The sequence below is a fragment of the Musca autumnalis genome, unplaced genomic scaffold (assembly GCF_047663935.1).
Source record: "Musca autumnalis isolate F117 unplaced genomic scaffold, ASM4766393v1 scaffold_4, whole genome shotgun sequence".
Classification (NCBI taxonomy): Eukaryota; Metazoa; Arthropoda; class Insecta; order Diptera; family Muscidae; genus Musca; species Musca autumnalis.
In genome coordinates, this window is record NW_027411977.1 from 241278392 (window position 1) to 241302287 (window position 23896).

Sequence of the window (23896 nt, forward strand, 5' to 3'; positions counted from 1 at the left end):
TTGCCTGAATTCTCTTTGATTGGCATGACTGAAGTCAATATTTGCCGATTGTGCCTTAATGAGTGTAAAGATTTCAAAAAACTTTATAACAAAGATGGACAAACCAGTGAACTGCATCAAATGCTCTACAAGTATTTTCATCCTGAGGTAAATTCAAAAATAACTTCCAAACAAAATATATAATTTTAAATTTTGGTTCCATATTCTATTTTACAGACGGTTAATATGGATGAGGCCAAGCATTTAAGCTCTGTATGTTTACAATGTTTTGATTGTATTAAAGATTTTAAAAGCTTCCAGGAGAAAATAAGTTTGGCTCAAATAAAACTTTTGGATACAAAAAGTTTTAATAATGAAATTCAAGATAATAAAATAGATGACAAAAATACGATAAAGATCAAAAAGGAAACCAAGGAACTACTGCATGCAAAGGAAGAACCGTCCATAACATGTGTTTGGTTGCATGGCTATAACTCCAAAGAGTTCATTCCGAAGAACGAAACGTGTGCAATATCTCCGGTTAAAATAAAAGAAGTAAAGAGTCCCACATTCGAATCTACTATCCAGCGGTCCATGAAAAAGCAAAGTCCAAGTGATAAAAATAAGATTATTTGTAAAACTTTACGATGTGAACACTGCAACGAATCGTTTGGCCATAAGAAACATTTATTACAGCACATGTGCCACATACATTTATCCTCCAAGAAAAGTCCCTCAAGGTTGTCCCCAAAATCAACCATAAAATCTTCAGATCAAAATCAATCAAAAGACATTGTGAAAATAGAATCCAATTGCAAATTAGGTGAAACGAATTCTCCTCGTATTAACAAACGGTCTGGCAAGGGAAGACTTTCCACGAATTCCTCCTATGTCTATACATTTACCAAAAATATTTATAAAGTTAATAAAACAAAGGAGGTAGGAGAAGAAGACCAAGATAAAGAAATAACTGCACCCCTTGGTACCAATGATAGGGGTTTATATTGTTGTAATCTATGTTCAAAAATATTCACCAATCATTCCAAATACTATAACCACATTTTGTTAAAACATAATACCAAACATATATGCAGCATCTGCAGTCTCACATTTAAACAACGTACCCAATATCGCCATCATATATTGCAGCATAAAAATGAAAGTATGTCAACGGGACCAAATGAAGGTATTGCAACGAGACACTGTGAAGAAAATAACACTGAAAGCATGGATGCAACAGTGGAACTAGATGAATGCAGCGACGAAGAAGAATATATTTTAAGATATGATACAGATGATTCTACTAGGGAAGAGTAGGCCTAAACGTAACTTCCTAAACCAAAATGTAAGCTAAAATAAAGTTTTTTTAGGAATAGGATTAAAACTCCTCAACAATTTCTGTGCCTTGTTTTATGTAATTTATAAATAAAATATATTTTAATGTATAATATAATTATGAGGTAAAAGGTAAATTTATATTTTATGTTAAAAATTAACTTTTTATTAAATACAAATTTTGTAAACAAAAAATAAATGCACCATTTTGTTTGACACAGCATTTCTGTTATGAAAGATTTTTAGGTGGAGGTCCCTTAAGCGACAACAAACGTTGATTTTGTAGATTTTTAGGAGGTCCCTTTAAGCACAATAAACGTGGATTTTTTAAAGATTTTTAGAAGGTCCCTTTAAGCACAATAAACGTGGATTTTTTAAAGATTTTTAGGAGGCCCCTTTAAGCACAATAAACGTGGATTTTTTAAAGATTTTTAGAAGGTCCCTTTAAGCACAATAAACGTGGATTTTTTTAAAGATTTTTAGGAGGTCGCTTTAAGCACAATAAACTTGGTTTTTTTTAAGATTTTTAGGAGGTCCCTTTAAGCACAATAAACGTGGGTTTTTTAAAGATTTTTAGGAGGTCCCTTTAAGCACAATAAACGTGGATTTTTTAAAGATTTTTAGAAGGTTCCTTTCAGCACAATAAACTTGGTTTTTTTTAAGATTTTTAGGAGGTCCCTTTAAGCACAATAAACGTGGGTTTTTTAAAGATTTTTAGGAGGTCCCTTTAAGCACAATAAACGTGGATTTTTTAAAGATTTTTAGGAGGTATCTTTAAGCACAATAAACGTGGATTTTTTAAAGATTTTTAGGAGGTCCCTTTAAGCACAATAAACGTGGATTTTTTAAAGATTTTTAGAAGGTTCCTTTCAGCACAATAAACGTGGATTTTTTAAAGATTTTTAGGAGGTCCCTTTAAGCACAATAAACGTGGATTTTTTAAAGATTTTTAGGAGGTCCCTTTAAGCACAATAAACGTGGATTTTTTAAAGATTTTTAGAAGGTCCCTTTAAGCACAATAAACGCGGATTTTTTAAAGATTTTTAGGAGGTCCCTTTAAGCACAATAAACGTGGATTTTTAAAGATTTTTAGGAGGTCCCTTTAAGCACAATAAACGTGGATTTTTTAAAGATTTGTAGGAGGTCCCTTTAAGCACAATAAACGTGGATTTTTTAAAGATTTTTAGAAGGTCCCTTTAAGCACAATAAACGCGGATTTTTTAAAGATTTTTAGGAGGTCCCTTTAAGCACAATAAACGTGGATTTTTAAAGATTTTTAGGAGGTCCCTTTAAGCACAATAAACGTGGATTTTTAAAGATTTTTTGGAAGGTCCCTTTAAGCACAATAAACGTGGATTTTTTAAAGATTTTTAGGAGGTCCCTTTAAGCACAATAAACGTGGATTTTTTAAAGATTTTTAGGAGGTCCCTTTAAGCACAATAAACGTGGATTTTTTAAAGATTTTTAGGAGATCCCTTTAAGCACAATAAACGTGGATTTTTTAAAGATTTTTAGGAGGTCCCTCAAAGCACAATAAACGTGGATTTTTTTTAAGATTTTTAGGAGGTCCCTCAAAGCACAATAAACGTGGATTTTAATAAACGTTTATTTTTTTAAAGATTTTTAGGAGGCCCCTTTAAGCACAATAAACGTGGATCTTTAGGAGATCCTTTAAAGCGTAATAAACGTTTATTTTTTTAAAGATTTTTAGGAGGTTCCTTATAAGATTTTAGGTACCCACCTTAGAGCAGGAAAGCGTGGATTTTTTAATGATTTTTAGTAGCAGCATAAATCAGGATTTTTAAACATTTTAGGGAGGCACCTTAAAGTAGAATAAGCGTGGATTTTGTTAAAGATTTTTAGGAGGTCCCTTAAAGCAGAATAAACGAGGATTTTTTAAAGAGTTTATTTTACTATTGTTATTTATTTATTTATTTTTATTAGAAACAAAATGATTGACATTAAATTTTGGTACATTCCTTGTTATTTGTCGCTATGGGATATCCATTAATATCACTTGTTTCCTCATCTGCTTTATGTTGTACATTCTTCTCATTCTGCTCCTTCTCCTCCTCCTCTGATTCGTTTGCATGCAAACGTAAGTGATGCCTTTTCAGAGAATTTGCATATTTAAATTGCTGATGACACAGTGCACACATAAACATGTTTCCCTTTTTGTGGGTAAAATAATGTCGACGCATTTCATTATAATCCTCAAACCTAAGGTCACATACACCACATCGATGTTCAATTACCGGTGGTGGCTGTTCTGTTTCTATGGCGACATTTCTTTTCGAAGATGATTCATCTGCTTCTCCCTTATGCATTCTCATGTGTGCAACTAAACCACGTTTCAAATAAAACAACATATTACATACTTTACACTTGTGCTCTCGTTTATGGGATTCTTCGATGTGATGACGCAGCGAGTCCATGGAATTGCCATTATAACTACAATATTTACAAGGAAACGTATCATCATCAATACGTATGACTGCAGGCGGTGGTCCTTCGATTTCTTCTAACTTTTTCTTTATTTCTTCCCGTTCGGCCTTATGTGTGAGATTAATATGCAATGTTAGATCGTTTTTGCGCTTACAGACCTTTCCACATGCAGGACATGTTAGATTTGCTGTATGCTTTCGAACATGGCTTTGTATGACGTCGATCCTATCGATTTTACCACATTTCTCACATTTATATTTTGGCACTTGGCGGTGCGAGTGGGACCAGTGATCTTTAAATTTCTGTCTATTAATACAAACATAACCACATATTTTACAGCCATATTGCCTAGCACCATTTGGCAATATCGTCAATATTGGTTGGGGGCGAAATGAAGAACCTTCATGCATACTGTTCAGATGGGAATTTAGGCCCAGTTGAGAGGTAAAACATTTATTACATTTGTTACAGACATATTGCATATTTAATAGATTTGAATGCAATCGTTTTTTATGTGTCCGCAAATTGCCCTTAGAGATATGACAGCTATCGCATATATCACATTGATATTTACGGGGATTGCGGTGTAAACTGAAATGCTCATCAATTTGACATTTTGAGTACAACTTGCGTTCACAACATAGGATGTGAAATCTATGGCTTGGATGCTGCTGACTAAAGTGTTGGCGTAACAGGTGGTATTCTTTAAAGCTTTCGGGACATATAGAACAGTGCATAATGGGTTCCCAAGTGTTGGACTGGGATTTTATGAGAGCATGAACACAGAAAGCTCTAGTTATGCAGCAAATTTTTGGCGAGTCTGTCGAATCATCATTAGCATTATCAACACCCTCATTGAATTCCACCTCATCATCACAATCGTCGTCGTCCTCCTCATCGTTTTCGTCTTCATCCACATCCATTATTTCTAATTTTGGAAGAGTTATTTGTTGTTGGACATTTTTTGGTCGTGCATGCTCTTGGAGAAAATGTTTACGCAACAATTGATCATTGTTAAAAGTCTCATTGCAACCAATACACTTTAAGGCAAGAAAGGGTGGTGGTTCTGGATTTACTATGTGATTTAAAACTGGTTCTTCTTGTTTTATTTGTGCAGGAGTTGTGATGGAATTTTCTGCAATCAAATCTTCCTTTTTGATAAATTCGATTAATGGATAATCTCCTCCTCCTCCTCCATTTTCTTCTGTTTTAACAATTTGCATAATTTCATTTGCCAAACTGGTTGCTGATGTTTCTTCATATTCAACTTTAATTGCTGTTGTACTTTTGTAGTTTAGTGTATTTGTGTTGTTGGAGGTATTTTGCATGTCACAGTCACCGGCGGCTAATGTAGAAGTTTCAGGTTTTATTTCCACTTTTTGTGACATTTTTAGACCATTTGCATAGGAACAACCGGATATTTGAAGCTGTAAAAAAGGTAACAATTTAGTACGGTTCCTAAGGACATTTTATCGAAAATTGTAGTGAAAATATGTAATAATATTAATGATTCAAATAATAATTTAAAGTGATTATTTCTTTCGGATGTACCCTTTCTTTTAAAGAGGGTATAAGAAGTATTCTTTCTTTTATTTATTTCAATTCACATATGCCCAGTCGTTCGACCTTAAGGCTGTGCACTACAATATAATGCCATGATAACAAGTAAATTTTAAATTAAGTAACCTAAGGGAGGGATGACTTTACTACTCCAAAACACAATTAATAGGTATAAAAATGGGGGTAGTAATTATAAAATAAAAAAAAAACAAACTATATTATTCCTTCCAGGAAATGGAAGGGATGTTAAACTACTCAAACAAAAAATACAGTGCTTTATATAAAGTAAAATAAACATAAAAAACAAGTAAAAAAGTATCAGTCGGCTTTGCCGACAGAGATATACCCTCAGCCTGTGCAAATTGAAACACATTTTTCACAAACACCCTTTGGGCTGTTTTCTCAAGAAGTATGGGCTTGCCCCTGAAACAATTTTTACCATTTAACTTATCCAAAATTTTGTGTGGGAGGTACGGGATGGAGTGGACAAATATAAATATACAAATCGGTCACTCCCATCAAGAGTTATCGTGCGCACAATTTTTCCGAATATTTTAGAATTTCTTTGGGGTAGGTACCTGAAGGTGTGGACCGATATGGCTTATCTACGAACTTAAAGTAAGTTTGGAAACAATATTACGAAGGCCAAATTTTGGCCAGAGTCGGCATTTCCGTTCGAGAATTATCTTGCGCTTCCACCAATAAACATGGTGTCATAGGGTTTGTTTTTCAACTTGCAGGCTATTTTTTCAGGAAGTATTGACTTGCCCCTGAGGAAACTTGTACCTTCGTATAGCGGACAGTGAATACAAGATGCTACAAAAAAAACCAAGGCAATTCGAGATCAGGTCCTAAACTGAACTTTTCCCAAATTTTGTGTGGGAGGTACTCGAAGGAGTTTACCGATTGAGTCCATATTGAAACCTCATCTAAGTCAGGTAGATATTTCATAATGTGCAAAGTATGGACCAAATCGGTTACTCCCTTCAAGAGTTATCGTACGCACAAATTTTCCGAACATTTTCGAACTTTTGTGGGGGAGGTACCGGAAGGAGTGGACCGATATAATCCATCTTTGAACTTGAACTAAGTTTGGACAAAATATTACGAAAACCAAATTTTGGACCGAATCGGCAAATCCGTTCGAGAGTTATCGTGCGCTCCAACCACTAAACACGGTGTCATAGGGTTTTTTGTAACTTTCAGGCTATTTTCTCAGGAAGTATGGACTTGCCCCTAATGAAACTTACAGCGTCGTATAGAGGACAGCGAATACAACTTGCGTAAACAAAAATCAAAGCGATTCGAGACCAGGTCCTAAACTGAACTTTTCCGAAATTTCGTGTGGGAGGTACCCGAAGGAGTGGACCGATTGAGTCCATATTGGAACCTCATCTAAGTTTGGTAGAAATTACACGATGTGCAAAGTATGGACCAAATCGGTTATTCCCTACAAGAGTTATCGTGCGCACAAGTTTTTCGACAATTTTTGAACATTTGTGGGGGAGGTACCTGAAGGAGTGGACCTATATGGCCCATCTTCGAACTTAAATCGAATCTGGACAAAACATTTCGATACCCAAAATTTGAACCGAATCGATTGATCCGTTCGAGAGTTATCGTGCGCACCAGCCTGCCAGACAGACAGACAGACAGACGGACAGACAGACAGACGGACGGACATTGTTAGATCTACTCAAAATTGTCTGAAACGGATATCGTACAAACATACTTGGGGTCTAAAACCATTATTTCGATGAGGCACATTTTTGGTCGTATCAAAGTGTAAATACCCTCTTTAGCCTAAAGGCTGAGGGTATAATAAAATTATAATCTTTGAAATAGTTTGATTTTAGTGAAATTTCAAAACAGAGTTTATTAAAAAATGAGCATTTAACGCAAGCAATGGAAGAATTTGAAGAGAGTATAAGAAGTACACTTTCTTTTAAAGAGGGTATAAGAAGTACCCTTTCTTTCAGAGAGGGTATATAGAAGAACCTTTTCCTTTAGACAGTGTCTATAAAACGAAACTTCCTTTTAAAAAGCGTTTATAAAGGCATCCTTTATTTCAGAAAGAGTCTGCAGAAGAACCTTTCCTTCCAAAATGGGTCTATAGAAGCAACCTTTCTTCCAAAATGGGTCTATAGAAGCATTGTTCCGCTCAGAAGGGGTCTACAGAAGCACTCTTTCTTTCAGAAGGCATCTACAGAAGCACCATTTCTTTCAGAAAGTGTCTAAGGAAGACCATTTCTTTCAGAAAGGGTCTATAGAAGCACCCGTTCTTTCAGCAAGGGTCTATAGATGAACCCTTTCTTGCAAAAAGCACCTACAGAAGAACCCTTTCTTTCAGTAAGAGTGTAAAGAACCACCATTTCTTTCACAAAGTGTCTATAGAAGCATCCTATCATTTATACTATGTCTATAGAAGCATCCTATCGTTTATACTATGTCTATAGAAGCAACCTTTCATTTAGATTGGGTCTATAGAAGCACCTTTTCTTTCAGAAAAGTTGTACCTATAGAACCAGGCTTAAATGTCGTTTAGGGGCACCTCTCGGATCGGGTAGATCGAAAGTAGGTAGCCCTTGGCATCCTGAATACAATGATATATAATTTTCCGGGGGGAAGTCCATATTTTCCGAGATATGGGTCTTGACATTTCGGAAATTTCGTACTTTCACACCTTTAGGTTGTTTATGGGCACCTCTCGGATCGGGCTGAAATTTTTATAGTAGATAGCCCTTGGCATCCGGAATACAACGATATATAATTTTCTGGGTGAAGTCCATCCTTCCCGAGATATGGGTCTTGACATTTTACAATTCTAACGTGGGCAATGTGGGCATCGTTTTAAAGCTTATGGAGAGTACTTTTATGAACGTGGCCTATTTTTACACCTGTTTATATGAGAATGTATTAAATTCCTGTTCAAAGCCGGCTACTTAGGAAACTTTAAATTTACAAGAAAGTTTTGTTTGCGTAGCCCACTTTTGTCATTGTCCATAGGAGAAAGTCTTAAATCCCCGGCCAAAGGCCGGCTACTTAAGAACACTTTCAATTTAAAAGAGAGTTTTGATCGCGTAGCCCTCTTTTGTCCCTGTCCATAGGAGAAAGTCTTAAATCCACGGCCGAAGGCCGGCTACTTAGAAAATCTAATTACCATTATTAATTACTGGCGGCATTGCAAAGTCCTCTTCGTGAGCTTTAAAACGAGTCCCATATTGCATAGGTTTTAAAAATAATGGTGATAAAAGTAAAAAAGTCAAGACCCATATTTCGGGAAGTATGGACTTCCCCACGGAAAGCTATCCATCGTTCTGTTCAGCGTCCCATGGGCTATCTACTGTAAAAATTTGAGCCCGATCCCAGAGGTGCCCATAAACAACATAAAGGTGTTACAAGTACGAAATTTCCGAAATGTCAAGACCCATATCTCGGGAAGTATGGACATACCCCCGGAAGCAACATATCATTGTGCTCAGCGTCCCAAGGGCTAACTATGGTAAAAATTTCAGCCCAATCCGAGAGGTGCCCCTAAACGACACTTGTTCCTAGAATCATAACAATTGGTAACTTATAACATGTTTACATTAGGGTTTTTGTCGGGTCCTTTGCAATTAAATTGAATGATTTTATTAAATCTAGTACAATGTAAACATACCAGCATAATATTTATTAATTTTAATTAATTTATTGTGGAATACAATGCGTTTTTCTTAATACTGTTCATATTCAAGAGTTAACGTCAATGGCAAACTCTCTCTCACAAACACTCTGTTGACACAACAAGGGTCGGCACGACAACAAAAGAACTTAAAAAAATACTTTGAACACCATTCACTCGTACCAACGCGTTATTAACTTGTATTTTTTGTTTGTTAAGTTTACAACAAAATATAATATACAATTAATAAAAATAAGTGTTATTAAACAATATTCATCAACTCACATCAAATTCCAGGTAGGTATGTTCTTACTTTTATATTAATTCTTTTATATTCTTGATATATTCTACATTCCTGTTTCTTAATACGAGAAGGGAAGGTAGTTTGTTTATCAAAAGAAAGCATATGAAAGAAATGTCAAAAACAGACTGTGGATGGTAATGAGAGTGTGTGTCATTTGGTTTGCTCGCACAGTGTTTTACATTGGAAGAAATTCTATGAAGAAAATTATTTAGATAAAATAAACATATTATTATGAAATTAAAACATTATAATTATACCTATAAACACTAACAAAATATGGAGCAAGTGTTTGAGAGGAAATATTAATCATAGATGAACAAGAAAAGCGCTAATTTAATATAAATTTTAAATTAATTAATATATACATACATATGTATATATAAATAAAATACGTTTCAAATTGCCCTTGGTCACACTATATGGTTTCATTGAAACCATTTCATGAAACCAAGGGTTCCTAGATCTAATTTCATACTAGAGTAATATGATGAGGTTGCTGTAGTGGGTAACTCGATTTAAGATCACCTAAAAACCCACTCTAGTGTGACCTTCGACATTGTCTAAACAAATTACATAATTAATATAAAAAATTAAATGATGTTACAAACAACTTAAAACTAATTACATATGTAATGTTTGTTTTCCTTTTACAGTTCTCTAAATACATTGTTGTAAAATCTTGTTTTCCTAAATTGAAACTTACGAGATATTCAAAGTTAAGATGTCAGAAAATTTTTCCATAAAAACTGAACCCTTTGATTCTAACAATGATACAAATACACTACACTACAATACAACAAAACTTGAACAATTTACAAATACGGGAAATGATATTAAAAAAGATGAACTAGACGACTTGGATAAAATGGAAGAATTTTTACCAGAAAATGTCGATGAATTCCCAGTTGATATCAAAAAAGAGGAGGTGGATGAAATGGACGAATATTTACCAGCAGATTATGAAATACACCAACAGTATGCTACACAACAACATTTAACTAGCACAACAATTCAAGCGGTCTCCTTACCCAAATTAGAAATAAATGATGTGCACTCAGATGATGATGATAGTGAAGACGTTGAGATCAATGGTGTTACAGACGCTAACGTCAGTGATAATAAAGAGAGATCTAATGTTTCATCTTCTGGTGTAGCTCAAACACCTATTAAACATAAATGTGAACTATGTGGTAAATCGTATACAAACATTAAACATCTGAAGAGACATATGAGAGGAAAACATCCTTTACCTACAGATACCGAGTATATCTGTGAACTATGTAATAAAAGATTTGACACCCAAAGAGGTCTTAATAGGCATTATTACAGGACGCATCCAGAAACTCAAACACCTACTGAACATAAATGTGAAATATGTGATATTTGTTTTACAGAAGCTTCAAGTCGACGGAGACATATGATGAAAAAACATTCTTTGTCTACAGTTACAAAAAATCAACATCCTTTGTCTGTAAATGCCGAATATGTCTGCGAAATTTGTAATGAAAAATTTGCCACCCAAACAGGTCTTAATAGGCATTACTACAGATCGCATCCAGAAACTCAAACACCTACTGACCATAAATGCGAAATATGTGATATTTGTTTTACAGAAGTTTCAAGTCTACGGAGACATATGATGAAAAAACATCCTTTGCCTACAGATATCGAGTATATCTGCGAAATTTGTAATCAAAGTTTTGCCACACAAAGAGGTCTTGACAGGCATTCTTACAATACACATACAGCAACTCTTACAAATATTGAACATAAATGTGAAATATGTGGTAATTGTTATAAGGAATCTGCAACTCTCCTGATACATATAAGAAATAAACATCAGTCGTCTATAAATACCGAATATATCTGCGAAATTTGCAATCAACGATTTACCACACAAAAAGGGCTTGATATACATAATAAGCGGATGCATGAAAGAGCTGCTCCTTCCACTCAAATACCTACTAAACATAATTGTGAACTATGTGATAGTTCTTTTACAGGGTATAGATATCTACGGTTACATATAAGAAAAAAACATCCTTCGTCTATAGATTCACAGTATATCTGCAACATTTGCAATCAAAGATTTGCCACACAAAACGGTCTTCAAACTCATTTTTACGCTAAGCATCCAGTAGATGTAAGACGTATTAATAAATACACGTGTGAAATATGTGGAAAATGTTATAAAGAATCTAAAAATCTCCAAGAACATATGAGAAGAAAACATCCTTCGTCTATAGATTCAGAGTATATCTGCAACATTTGTAATCAAAGATTTATGACACAAAAAGGTCTTGATATTCATTTATACATAACACATCACGAAGCTATAACATTTACTGATAAACATAAATGTGAAATATGCGGTAGATGTTATACAGAATCTAAACAATTGCGAGCACATATAAGAAGGAAACATCCATTGTCTATAGATACAGAGTATATCTGCGAAATTTGTTCGAAACGATTTACCACACAGACAGGCCTTGATATACATTGTACCAAGATGCATGAAACTAAATCGCCACCGGTACCATGCGCTGAAACAACAAAAACAACAATTTTTCAGAATGAAAAACAAGAGCCGATACCATAAAACATATATGTATGTAACTACTAAAAGGAAGGACTGTCTGATTTATCATTATCAAATTTAAAAGATCATAGCCACCATTGTCCCACTTGTGGTAAATGGTATAAAGAAATATTCCATCTAACAAAAAACATTAAATGGTGGCATCGGGAGCAACTAAAAAAAGATTTTAGAAAATTGATTATTTCCTGTTTTCATAAATATCATCGAACTTGAGGATTTCGATTGCAAAAAATTGTCAACACACATGTGATTCTTTGGAATAATTTCATCAACATATTGAAGAAAATCATTAACGGATTCTCAAATGTCAAACGTGTAATTTGGCATTTCGCTCAGCTACCGAATAATGTCCTCATATGGTATAAAGATGATAAGAAATGAAAAAAGAAAAAGAATTTCCACAATCCACTGTCACCTAATCAAACATTGAAAAGATCGTAGCTACCATTGTCCCGCTTGTGGTAATATTCGATCTAACAAAAAACACTGACGATAAGGAAAAACCAGAAAAAAAGATTTTAGACAATTGATTATCTCCAGTTTTCATAAATATCGCCGAACTTGAGCATTTCGATTGTATAAAAATTCTCAACACACGAGTGATTCTTTGGAATCATTTCATCAACATATTGCAGAGTCTCATAAACGGATTCTCAAATGTCAATTCTTTAATTTGGCATTTCGCTAAGCTACCGAATTGTGTCCTTATATGTTATAAAGATGATAAAAACAAACAATAAAATTCAAATAGTGATCTCGAGTTTTATAAAAGTAACTCAAATGTACACATTAAATAAAAATGGTAAATAAAAATTATGCAAGAGTTTCAATTATCATTTATTGCAACAGTTTTTCTTTAACCCTTTGAACCTCGATTTTTTTTAATGCGACACGATAACAGCTTTTTTATGTACCGGTTCTATAGAAGATCCCATTCTTTCGGAAAGATTCTATAGAAGATCCCATTCTTTCGGAAAGGTTCTATTGAAGCACCCTTTCTTTCGGAAAGGGTCCCTAGAAACACTCTTTCTTACAGAAAGGGTTATCCTTTCTTTTCAATAATAGTCTATAGAAGCATCCTTTCTTTCGGAAAGTTTCTATAGAAACAACCTTTCTTTCGGAAAGGTTTTATAGAAGCACCAACTCTTTCGGAAAGTTTCTATAGAAGCAACCTTTCTTTCAGGAAGAGTGTATAGAAGCATTCTTTCTTTAAGAAAGAGTCTATAGAAGCGCACCTACTTTCAGAAAGGGTCTATAAAGCATCCTTTCTTTCAGAAAGGGTGTATAGAAGTATCCTTTCTTTCAGAAAGGGTGTATAGAAGAATCCTTTCTTTCAGAAAGGGTGTATAGGTTCTTTCGGAAAGTTTCTACAGAAGCACCCATTCCTTCGGAAAGATTCTCTAGAACCACCCTTTTTTCGGGAAGGGTGTAGAGAAGCACCCATTCCTTCGGAAAGATTCTCTAGCAGCACAATTTCTTTCGGAAAGGTTTTATAGAAGCACCCTTTCTTTCAGAAAGGGTGTAAAGAACCATCCCTTCTTGCAGAAAGGGTCTATAGAAGCACCCTTTCTTTTAGGAAGGGTGTATAGAAGCATTCTTTCTTTAAGAAAGAGTCTATAGAAGCGCACCTACTTTCAGAAAGGGTCTATAAAGCATCCTTTCTTTCGGAAAGGTTTTATAGAAGTATCCTTTCTTTCAGAAAGGGTGTATAGAAGCATCTTTTCTTTCAGAAAGGGTCTATAGAAGCACACCTACTTTCAAAAAGGGTAAATAGAAGTACCCTTTCTTTCAGAAAGTGTGTATAGAAGTATAATTTCTTTCAGAAAGGGTCTATAGAACCACGACTACTTTAAGAAGTGTCTATAGAAACACGCCTACTTTAAGAAGTGTCTATAGAAACACACCTACTTTAAGAAAGGGTCTATAGAAGCACCTTTTCTTTCAAAAAGGGTCTATAGAAACACGCCTACTTTAAGAAAGGGTCTATAGAAAAACGCCTACTTTAAGAAAGGGTCTATAGAAACACGCCTACTTTAAGAAAGGGTCTATAGAAGCACCTTTTCTTTCAGAAAGGGTCTATAGAAACACATTTTCTTTCAGAAAGGGTCTATAGAAACACATTTTCTTTCAGAAAGGGTCTGTAGAACCACATTTTCTTTTAGAAAGGGTCTATGGAATCACCCTTTTTTCAGAAAGGGTCTATAGAAGCACTCTTTCCTTCGGAAAGGTTCTATAGAAGCACCCTTTCCTTCGGAAAGGTTCTATAGAAGCACCCTTTTCTTCGGAAAGGTTCTATAAAAGCACCCTTTTTTTCGGAAAGGTTCTATAGAAGCACCCTTTCCTTCGGAAATGGTCTATAGAAGCACCTTTTTCTTCGGAAAGGTTCTATAAAACACCCTTTCCTTCGAAAAGGGGTTCTATAAAGCACCCTTTGCTTCGGAAAGACGTTCTATAAAGCACGCTTTCCTTCGGAAAGAGGTTCTATAAAGCACCCTTTCTTTCGGAAAGGTTATATAGAAGCACCCATTCTTTCGGAAAGGTTATACAGAAGCACCCATTCTTTCGGAAAGGTTATATAGAAACACCTTTTCTTTCGAAAGGGTCTATAGAAGCACACTTTCTTTCAGAAAGTTTGTATAGAAGCACCCTTTGTTTCAGAAAGGGTCTATATAAGGATCCTTTCGTCCAGAAAGGGTCTATAGAGGCACCCGTTCTTTCAGAAAGGGTATTGAAGTACCCTTTCTTGCAAAAAGGAAGAAGTATCCTTTCTTTCTGCAGGGGTCTATAGAAACACCCTTTCTTTCAGAAATGGACTATAGAATCACCCTTTCTTTCAGAAAGGGACTATAGAAGCACCCTCTCTATCAGATAGGGTATCATCTTTCCATTAGAAAGCTCCTATACAAGCACCCTTTCCCTCGGAAAGGGTCTATAGAATCATCCTATCTTTCAGAAAATGTCTATAGAAGCACTCTTTCTTTTAGAAAGGGTATATAGAAGCCATGGTACAATAAGAAAGGTAGAACAAAGCTCAAATCTGATTACAATTTTCTTCTCGGAGTGTGACCGGTCTCTGTCAGTGTTAAGATTTATTTTGTGTGTATTGTTTTGAAAAATACGACTAATGTTTTGAAAACAAAGCAAAATTTATTGCAATAAACCCTGTATTTATTGACCTGTCGTAGATGATATTTATCAAAGTTACGTTGGAAATAGTATTTCAGTAGCGCGGATTTTAAATTATGAAGAGAAAACATGATGTTTCATTCATTTTTCGCGTTTTTTGATTCCATAAAATGACACAAAAATACCAATACAAATATAAACTACTTGTTGCGTGTGCCTATAAACAATTTTGAAAGAAAACGGACATAGCTGTATTTTTTCCGAAACTGGGACTCAAGTCTGTTTCTGTGAAAATGTGAAATGAAAACTTTTTGGAAGGAAAAAATATCAATTAAAAAATTTATAAAGAAACTACTTTTCATTTTCATAGAACAAGAATCCAGGGGCTGGGGCTCAATTCTGTTTCTATGAAAAATTGATATGACAAATAGGTAGGTATTTCCTTTATATTTTTTCATTTGACAGTTTTCTCCTTTATACAAGTTTTCATTTCACATTTTCACAGAAACAGAATTGAGCCCCAGATGATCTGTTCTACTTTCTTTATTATACCATGATCGAAGCATAACAATTTTGGTAACTTATAACATGTTTACATTATAACTTTTTATCGGGTTATTTTTTATTAAGGCTGCCCTTTCCAATGAAATTGACAATTTAATTCCCCAGATTTTTACTAAATCCAGTATGTACAAACGTCTAAACGTACCAGCATAATATGGTTTAGGAATAGTATTTTTATACATTTATTGTGAAACCCAATGGTAAAATGGGGAATGCATTACCTTTGTAATCGAGAAAAGAATGCAAATGCGATTATTGTTAACACGGAGCATGTCCTAGGAAAATAATGCATTCTTTTCTTGAGTCCAGAAGAAATGAATGTGTAATCTATGAATTGTCTGTGTACTGATTCCATTACCATTGGATTTGGGAATATGGTAGGTAATCAATGCCATTTGCATTCTTTTATTTATTTATTTACTTATTTCAAGATTCATACATAATACAAAGCCTCAATGATTACAAATATAAGGAATGCATTAGTTCACACTGGATTCATTCTGAATACTATTCTCTCTACATATTCCAGAGTAAATTTTCAAGTCAATGGCAAACTCTGTCTCACACACACTCTGTTGAGTCAACAAGAATCGGTCTCTTGTTAAAATGACAACAAAACATCGTTTAAACGTCTCCATTAACTTCGTATCTACGCGTGAACTTTTATTTTTTGGTTAAGTTTTTAACAAAATATAAATAATACAGAATTTATTATTAAACAATATTCATTAACTCACATCAAATTCAACGGTAGAAATGTATATTTACATATGTATATTATTATTTTTTTTTTATTTTAAAAAAGAATGTTTATTAATAAGAAAAGGCAGTGTTTATCAACAAAGCATGTGAAATGTCAAAAATACCACCAACTGTTTGTGGATGGTAATGAGAGTGTATGTCATTTGGTTTGATCGCACAGTGTTTTACATTGGTAGAAACATTAGGAAGAAAATAATATTTAGAAAAAAAAGTGGCAATGGCATTTCGTTTTGATATCGCTTCAAAGAAGAAGTCATTGAATAGCAATCAAAATATGCAGATGTGGAAATAATATATAGAATAAAAACTTAACAATAGTTTTTACAGTATTTTGTTTCCAAAATAATATTTGGGTTAGTCACTAAACTAAACCCACTAAACTTTAGTGGGAAAAAGAAAATTAGTCTACGAGGAAACACTAAATGAATCTTAACAAAATGGTTTTATCCATTTCCTTCACCATCGTTTAGGGCTGCCACATCCCAAAAGAAAATAAAAAGTTGCATTAAACTGTTTAAATTAAACGTTGTTACAAAAACTTAAAAATATTTACATACGAAATCTTTGGTTTTCTTTTACAGCCATCCCTAAATACTTTGCAGCCAAAAATTGTTTTCGTAAACAATAAAATATTCAAAGCAAAGATGTCGGAAATTACCTCTATAAAAACTGAACTCTTTGCCAAAGATTATAAACCAGAAGATTCTAACAATGATACAAATACACTACACTACAATGCCACAAAACTTGAAAATTTTACAAATATGGAAAATGATATTAAAGAAGACAAAATAGACTTTGATAAAATGGAAGAATTTTTACCAGAAAATGTCGATGAATCCACAATTGATATAATCAAAGAAGAGAACGTCGATGAAATGGACGAATTTTTATCAGAGGATTCAGCTAGCATCTACTCATCGTCGGAAGCTATTACCCATGATGAAGTACAACAACAACGTGGTACACAACAACATCTAACTAGTACAACAACTCAAGAGGATCAGGATGATATTGAAGACCTTGATATCAATTGTAATACAGACTCTAACGTCAGTGATAAAACAGAAAGATCTATTGTTTCATCTTCTTGTGTAGATCAAACACCTACTATATATAAATGTGAACTATGTGGTATTTCTTATAATAGAGAGGCAAATCTACGGAAACATACGAGACATAAACATCCGTTGTCTATAGATACTGAGTATATCTGCGAAATTTGTAATCAAAGATTTACCACAAAACAAGGCCTTGATAGGCATTCTTACATGTTGCATGCAGAAAATCAAGCAGGTACAAGACTTAAATGTGAACTATGTGGTAATTCTTACGCAAAAAATGGAGATCTTAAGAGACATATGAGAAAAAAACATCCTTTGCCAACAGATACCAATTATATCTGCGAAATTTGTAATCAAAAATTTGCCACACAAAGAGGTCTTGATATACATTCTTACATGATGCATCAAGAAACTCAAGCTACCATTCAACATAAATGTGAAATATGTGGTAGTTGTTATAAGGTATTTGCAAATCTCCGGGAACATATAAGAAAAAAACATCCTTCGTCTATGGAAACCACAGAGTATATCTGCGAAATTTGCAAGCAAAGTTTTTCCACACAAAAAGGTCTTGATATTCATTATAAACGGATGCATCAAAGTGCCCATTCCACTCAAACACCTTCTAAACATAAATGTGAACTATGTGGTAATTCTTATGCAGGAAATCAAAATTTGATAAAACATATGAGGAGAAAACATCCTTTGCCTACAGATACCACAGAGTATATCTGCGAAATTTGTAATCAACGATTTGCCACACAAAGAGGTCTTGATATTCATTTATACAAGGTACATCACGAAGCTATAACACCTACTAATAAACATAAATGTGAAATATGCGGTAGATGTTATATAGAATCTAAAAAACTGCGGATACACATAAGGAAAAGACATCCTTCGTCTATAGATTCAGAGTATATCTGTCACGTTTGCCATCAAAGATTTATCACACAAAAAGGTCTTGATATTCATTTATACAAGATACACCACGAAGCTATAACATATACTAATAAACATAAATGTGAAATATGCGGTAGAAGTTATATAGATGTTCGTAAACTGTGGGCACATATGAGAAATAAACATCCATTGTCTATAGATACAGAGTTTATCTGCGAAATATGTTCGAACCGATTTCACACACCAGAAGGCCTATTTGTGCATTGTATCAGAATGCATAATACTAAGCCGCCGATACCAAGCGCTGAAACAACAACAACTTTTCAGAATGAAAAACATGAGCCGATACCATAATACTAATGTAAGAAATGTGGTACATATAAGTATTAAGAGGAAGGACTGCCTGGATTAAACAGTTGAAAAATTATAACCACCATTGTCCTGTTTATGGTAAACTGTATAAGGAAATATTTGATTTAATGAAAAATTGTGGCATAGTGAACAACTAAAAACAGATTTTAGACAATTGATTATCTCCTGTTTTCATAAATATCATCAAAAATGATTCTTTGGAATCATTTCATCAACATATCGAAGAAAATGTAAACGGATACAAAAAAGTCAATTGTGTAATTTGGCATTTCGCTCAGCTACTGAATAGTATCCCCGTTTGGTATAAAGATGATAAAAAAATAATTTTAAAAAATTTTCACAACTAAATTTAAATAGTGCCGTCGAGTTTTTTAAAATTCACTCAAATGCACACGTTAAATAAAAATGGTAAATTAAAAATTATGCAAGAGTTTCAATTATAATTTATTGCTCGAGTTATTTCTTTAATATTCCAATTTGATCGGCAATTGAATCACGATCATTCGTAATTAAAGCGACAAAGAAAATATTACGAAAATATTAGGAATGACGATTTAGCGCGATTTCGATATAAGGGAGTTAGTGTCAAAGAAATTCAAGTTAACGGGTTACCGGTCATATCGGTACAATAATTTTGGAGAAAAGAAAAATGCAAATCGATCACAGCTTTTACCCAGCCAGCATTTGGAAGATTGTTTATCCAAAAATCACATTGCGGAGTCTTTTTGGAGTCCTTTTGTTGATCAAAAACTGATTAAGTCGCTTGTATGATCAGAAAGGACTCGAAAGTGACTCCCTGTAATGATTAAAAAGAGTTCAATTTAAAATACAACAACAAATGTGTAGCAATCACAAATAAATCATTGAGGCGTTTAAAATGTGATTTTTTTTTTTTTTTGTTATTTATTGTCACATTTTGATCATCTGAAGATTGAAAAATGCTTAATCAAAAAAGGGTCATGCAGGTGTTTTAAAAGTGATTAGAATTATGTATCTGCTGATCATATTTTCGACAGCTAGGTGATTAAACACTGATTGTTTTGTTTATTTCCAAACATAACGGGTTGGTTGTTTATAATTCTCATATACACTTTCTACTTTGGTATAAATGTCACGTATAATATTATGAATATTGACAAAGAAAACACATCTACAGGTTTTGCCAAGTGAAATGAAGAACGTGAATGAAGACAGTATACTAAAGGGATAATTAAAAGTCATAACAAAGCAGAAAAGAAAACAAAGGAAAGGAACGAAACAAAAAACAAAGAAGAATAAAAAAGAAAATTCTTTTAATTTTTTGTCTGATAAAGACTCATAAATGACTCACTAAAGACTCGTAAACGCTTATAAACATGTCTCAAAAAAGACTCGAAAAAGTCACAAATTAATCAACAAATCACCAATAAATGATTAAAATACGACTCAAAAAAGACTCGAAACTAATGAAAAGGAAGACTCATTTGTGATTTGTTTAGAAGAGTCGCCTGAGGTTACGTTTTCCTCCCGACAAAGGAGTAATTTATGATCAGAAAATGAGCTCATATTCCAGCTTTTTAATAGTGCAGTCGGATCAAAAAAGAATCGAATTTGATTAAAATTTTCAAAAAATGCTGGCTGGGTATATGTACCGGTCCTATAGACCCTTTCATTTAGAATGAGTCATAGAAGCACCCTTTCTTTCCGAATGGGTCCATAGAAGCACCCTTTCTTTCAGAATGGGTCCCTAGAAGCACCCTTTCTTTCAGAATAGGTCCATAGAAGCACCCTTTCTTTCAGAATGGGTCCATAGAAGCACCCTTTCTTTCAGAATAGGTCCATAGAAGCACCATTTCTTTCAGAATGGGTCCTTAGAAGCACCCTTTCTTTCAGAATGGGTCCATAGAAGCACCCTTTCTTTCAGAATGGGTCCATAGAAGCACCCTTTCTTTCAGAATGGGTCCATAGAAGCACTCTTTCTTTCAGAATGGGTCCATAGAAGCACCCTTTCTTTCAGAATAGGTCCATAGAAGCACCCTTTCTATCAGAATAGGTCCGTAGAAGCACCCTTTCTTTCGGAATGGGTCCATAGAAGCACCCTTTCTTTCAGAATGGGTCCATAGAAGCACCCTTTCTTTCAGAATGGGTCGATAGGAGCACCCTTTCTTTCAGAATGGGTCCATAGAAGCACTCTTTCTTTCAGAATGGGTCCATAGAAGCACCCATTCTTTCAGAATGGGTCCATAGATGCACCCTTTCTTTCAGAATGGGTCCAAAGAAGCCCCCTTTTTTCAGAATGGGTCCATAGAAGCACCCTTTCTTTCAGAATGGGTCCATAGAAGCACCATTTCTTTCAGAATGGGTCCATAGAAGCACCCTTTCTTTCAGAATGGCTCCATAGAAGCACCCTTTCTTTCAGAATGGGTCCATAGAAGCACCCTTTCTTTCAGAATGGGTCCATAGAAGCACCCTTTCTTTCAGAATGGGTCCATAGAAGCACCCTTTCTTTCAGAATGGGTCCATAGAAGCACCCTTTCTTTCAGAATGGGTCCATAGAAGCACCCTTTATTTCAGAATGGGTCCATAGAAGCACCATTTCTTTCAGAATGGGTCCATAGAAGCACCATTTCGTTCAGAATGGGTCTACAGAAGCACCCTTTCTTTCGGAATGGATCCATAGAAGCACCCTTTCTTTCAGAATGGGTCCATATAAGCACCCTTTCTTTCAGAATGGGTCGATAGGAGCACCCTTTCTTTCAGAATGGGTCCATAGAAGCACCCTTTCTTTCCGAATGGGTCCATAGAAGCACCCTTTCTTTCCTAATGGGTCCATAGATGCACCCTTTCTTTCAGAATGGGTCTATAAAAGAACCTTTTCTTTCAGAATGGGTCTATAGAAGCACCCTTTCTTTCAGAATGGGTCTATAGATACACCCTTTCTTTCAGAATGGGTCTATGAGGCACCCTTTCTTTCAGAATAGGTCCACAGAAGCACCCCTTCTTTCAGAATGGGTCCATAGAAGCACCCTTTCTTTCAGAATGGGTCCACAGAAGCACCCTTTCTTTCAGATTGGGTCCATAGAAGCACCCTTTCTTTCAGAATGGGTGCATAGAAGCACCCTTTCTTTCAGAATGGGTCCATAAAAGCACCCTTTCTTTCGGAAAGGTTCTATAGAAGCACCATTTCATTCGGAAAGGTTCTATAGAAGCACCATTCCATTCGGAAAGGTTCTATAGAAGCACACTTTCATTCGGAAAGGTTCTATTGAAGCACCCCTTCTTTCGGAAAGGTTCTATATAAGCACACTTTCTTTCGGAAAGGTTCTATGGAAGCAACCTTTCTTTTGGAAAGGTTCCATAGAAGCATCCTTTCTTTTGGAAAAGTTCTATAGAAGCACCCTTTCTTTCGGAAAGGTTCTATAGAAGCACCATTTCATTCGGAAAGGTTCTATAGAAGCACCATTCCATTCGGAAAGGTTCTATAGAAGCACACTTTCATTCGGAAAGGTTCTATTGAAGCACCCCTTCTTTCGGAAAGGTTCTATATAAGCACACTTTCTTTCGGAAAGTTTTTATGGAAGCACCCTTTCTTTCGGAAAGGTTCTATAGAAGCACCCTTTCTTTTGGAAAGGTTCCATAGAAGCATCCTTTCTTTTGGAAAAGTTCTATAGAAGCACCCTTTCTTTCGGAAAGGTTCTATAGAAGCACCCTATCTTTCGGAAAGGTTCTATAGAAGCACCCTTTCTTTCGGAAAGGTTCTATAGAAGCACCCTTTCTTTCGGAAAGGTTCTATAGAAGCACCCTTTCTTTCGGAATGCTTCTATAGAAGCACCCTTTCTTTCGGAATGGTTCTATAGAAGCACCCTTTCTTTCGGAATGGCTCTATAGAAGCACCCTTTCTTGGGAATGGTTCTATAGAAGCACCCTTTCTTTGGGAATGGTTCTATAGAAGCACCCTTTCTTTGGGAATGGTTCTATAGAAGCACCCTCTCTTTCGAAATGGTTCTATAGAAGCACCCTTTCTTTCGGAATGGTTCTATAGAAGCACCCTTTCTTTGGGAATGGTTCTATAGAAGCACCCTTTCTTTCGGAATGGTTCTATAGAAGCCCTCTTTCTTTCGGAAAGGTTCATAGGGAAAGGTTCTATGGAAGCAACCTTTCATTCGGAAAGGTTCTGTGGAGGCACCCTTTCTTTTGGAAAAGGTCCATAGGAGCACCCTTTGTTTCGGAAAGGTTCTATAGAAGCACCCTTTCTTTCGGAAAAGCTCTATAGAAGCACTCTTTCTTTCGGAAATGTTCTATAGAAGCACCCTTTCTTTCGGAAAGGTTCTATAGAAGCACCCTTTCTTTCGGAAAGGTTCTAAAGAAGCACCCTTTCTTTCGGAAAGGTTCTATAGAAGCAACCTTTCTTTCGGAAAGGTTCTATAGAAGCACCCTTTCTTTCGAAAAAGTTCTATAGAAGCACTCTTTTTTCGGAAAGGTTCTATAGAAGCACCCTTTCTTTAGGAAAGGTTCTATAGAAGCACCCTTTCTTTCGGAACGGTTCTATAGAAGCACCGTTTCTTTTGGAAAGGTTCTATAGAAGCACCCTTTTTTCGGAAAGGTTCTATAGAAGCACACTTTCTTTTGGAAAGGTTCTATAGAAGCACCATTTACTTCACAAAGGGTCTATAGATGCACTGTTCCTTTCAGAAATGGTCCATAGAAGCACCTTTTCTTTCAGAAAAATTGTGTAGAATCATCACAATTGGTAACTTATAACATGTTTACATTAGAGTTTATCGTCGGGTTGTCGGTTGCTTTGCAATGAAATTAACTATTTAAGACCCGGTCCACACTAGAGTGATATCATTGAAAAAATTGCATGAAATTATGCGTCTCTAGACTGAACTCCATAATAAAGTAAAATCATAAAATTGCTGTAGTGAGGAATTCGATTTAAGGACACATTATTTCATGAAATTTTTTAATGAAATTCCCGCTAGTGTGGACCGGGACTAGGTCCACTGATTTTACTAAATCTAGTACAATGTAAATGTACTATCATAATAATGACTAAAGAATAGTAATTTTAATTAAGTTATTGTGGAAAACAATGCGCTTTCTTAATACTGTTCTCCCTACATATTCAAAAGTAAACACTCCAGCCAATTGCATCCCTCCCTCGCCCGTGCTCTCTTGACACAACATGGTTCTCTTGTTAAAACGACAAATAAAACGTACTTTTGAGCGGCTCC

At 35.0% G+C, this 23896-nt stretch overlaps 4 protein-coding genes across 21 annotated transcripts in view; 3 read left to right on the forward strand and 1 right to left on the reverse strand.

The window, feature by feature from the left end:
* The first annotated feature begins 12 nt into the window (after window positions 1–12).
* LOC141403821 (uncharacterized) lies at window positions 13–1296 on the forward strand. Its single transcript, XM_073986816.1, has 2 exons — window positions 13–147; window positions 217–1296. The coding sequence occupies exons 1-2, from the start codon at window positions 25–27 to the stop codon at window positions 1294–1296; spliced, it is 1203 nt and encodes a 400-aa protein (XP_073842917.1). The 5' UTR covers window positions 13–24.
* A 1910-nt stretch (window positions 1297–3206) lies between these two features.
* The window catches only part of LOC141403733 (zinc finger protein 711-like), a 170980-nt gene continuing 150290 nt past the window's right edge, over window positions 3207–23896 (reverse strand). For 12 of the 15 annotated variants that reach the window (XM_073986617.1, XM_073986612.1, XM_073986613.1 and 9 more), the window contains one exon: window positions 3207–5186. In XM_073986617.1, coding sequence (XP_073842718.1) covers window positions 3276–5147 — 1872 coding nt within the window. In that variant the 5' untranslated portion in view covers window positions 5148–5186 and the 3' untranslated portion in view covers window positions 3207–3275. Of the gene's footprint in view, window positions 5187–8980; window positions 9385–16316; window positions 16458–23896 lie in introns of those variants that run through there. The other 3 variants (XM_073986614.1, XM_073986609.1, XM_073986607.1) reach the window with 3 other exon arrangements.
* LOC141403750 (uncharacterized) lies at window positions 9155–12702 on the forward strand. The gene is made up of 2 exons (XM_073986656.1): window positions 9155–9280; window positions 9941–12702. Exon 2 carries the CDS (start codon window positions 10009–10011, stop codon window positions 11887–11889), a length of 1881 nt encoding a protein of 626 aa, XP_073842757.1. The 5' UTR covers window positions 9155–9280; window positions 9941–10008; the 3' UTR covers window positions 11890–12702.
* On the forward strand, window positions 16140–19103 carry LOC141403752 (uncharacterized). Of its 4 annotated transcripts, none has more exons than XM_073986661.1 (2): window positions 16140–16337; window positions 16923–19103. In XM_073986661.1, the coding sequence occupies exon 2, from the start codon at window positions 16986–16988 to the stop codon at window positions 18660–18662; it is 1677 nt and encodes a 558-aa protein (XP_073842762.1). In that variant the 5' UTR covers window positions 16140–16337; window positions 16923–16985; the 3' UTR covers window positions 18663–19103. The 4 variants fall into 4 exon arrangements, with proteins under 4 accessions (XP_073842762.1, XP_073842761.1, XP_073842763.1 ...); XM_073986660.1 differs by having other exon boundaries at window positions 16140–16329; XM_073986662.1 differs by having other exon boundaries at window positions 16167–16252.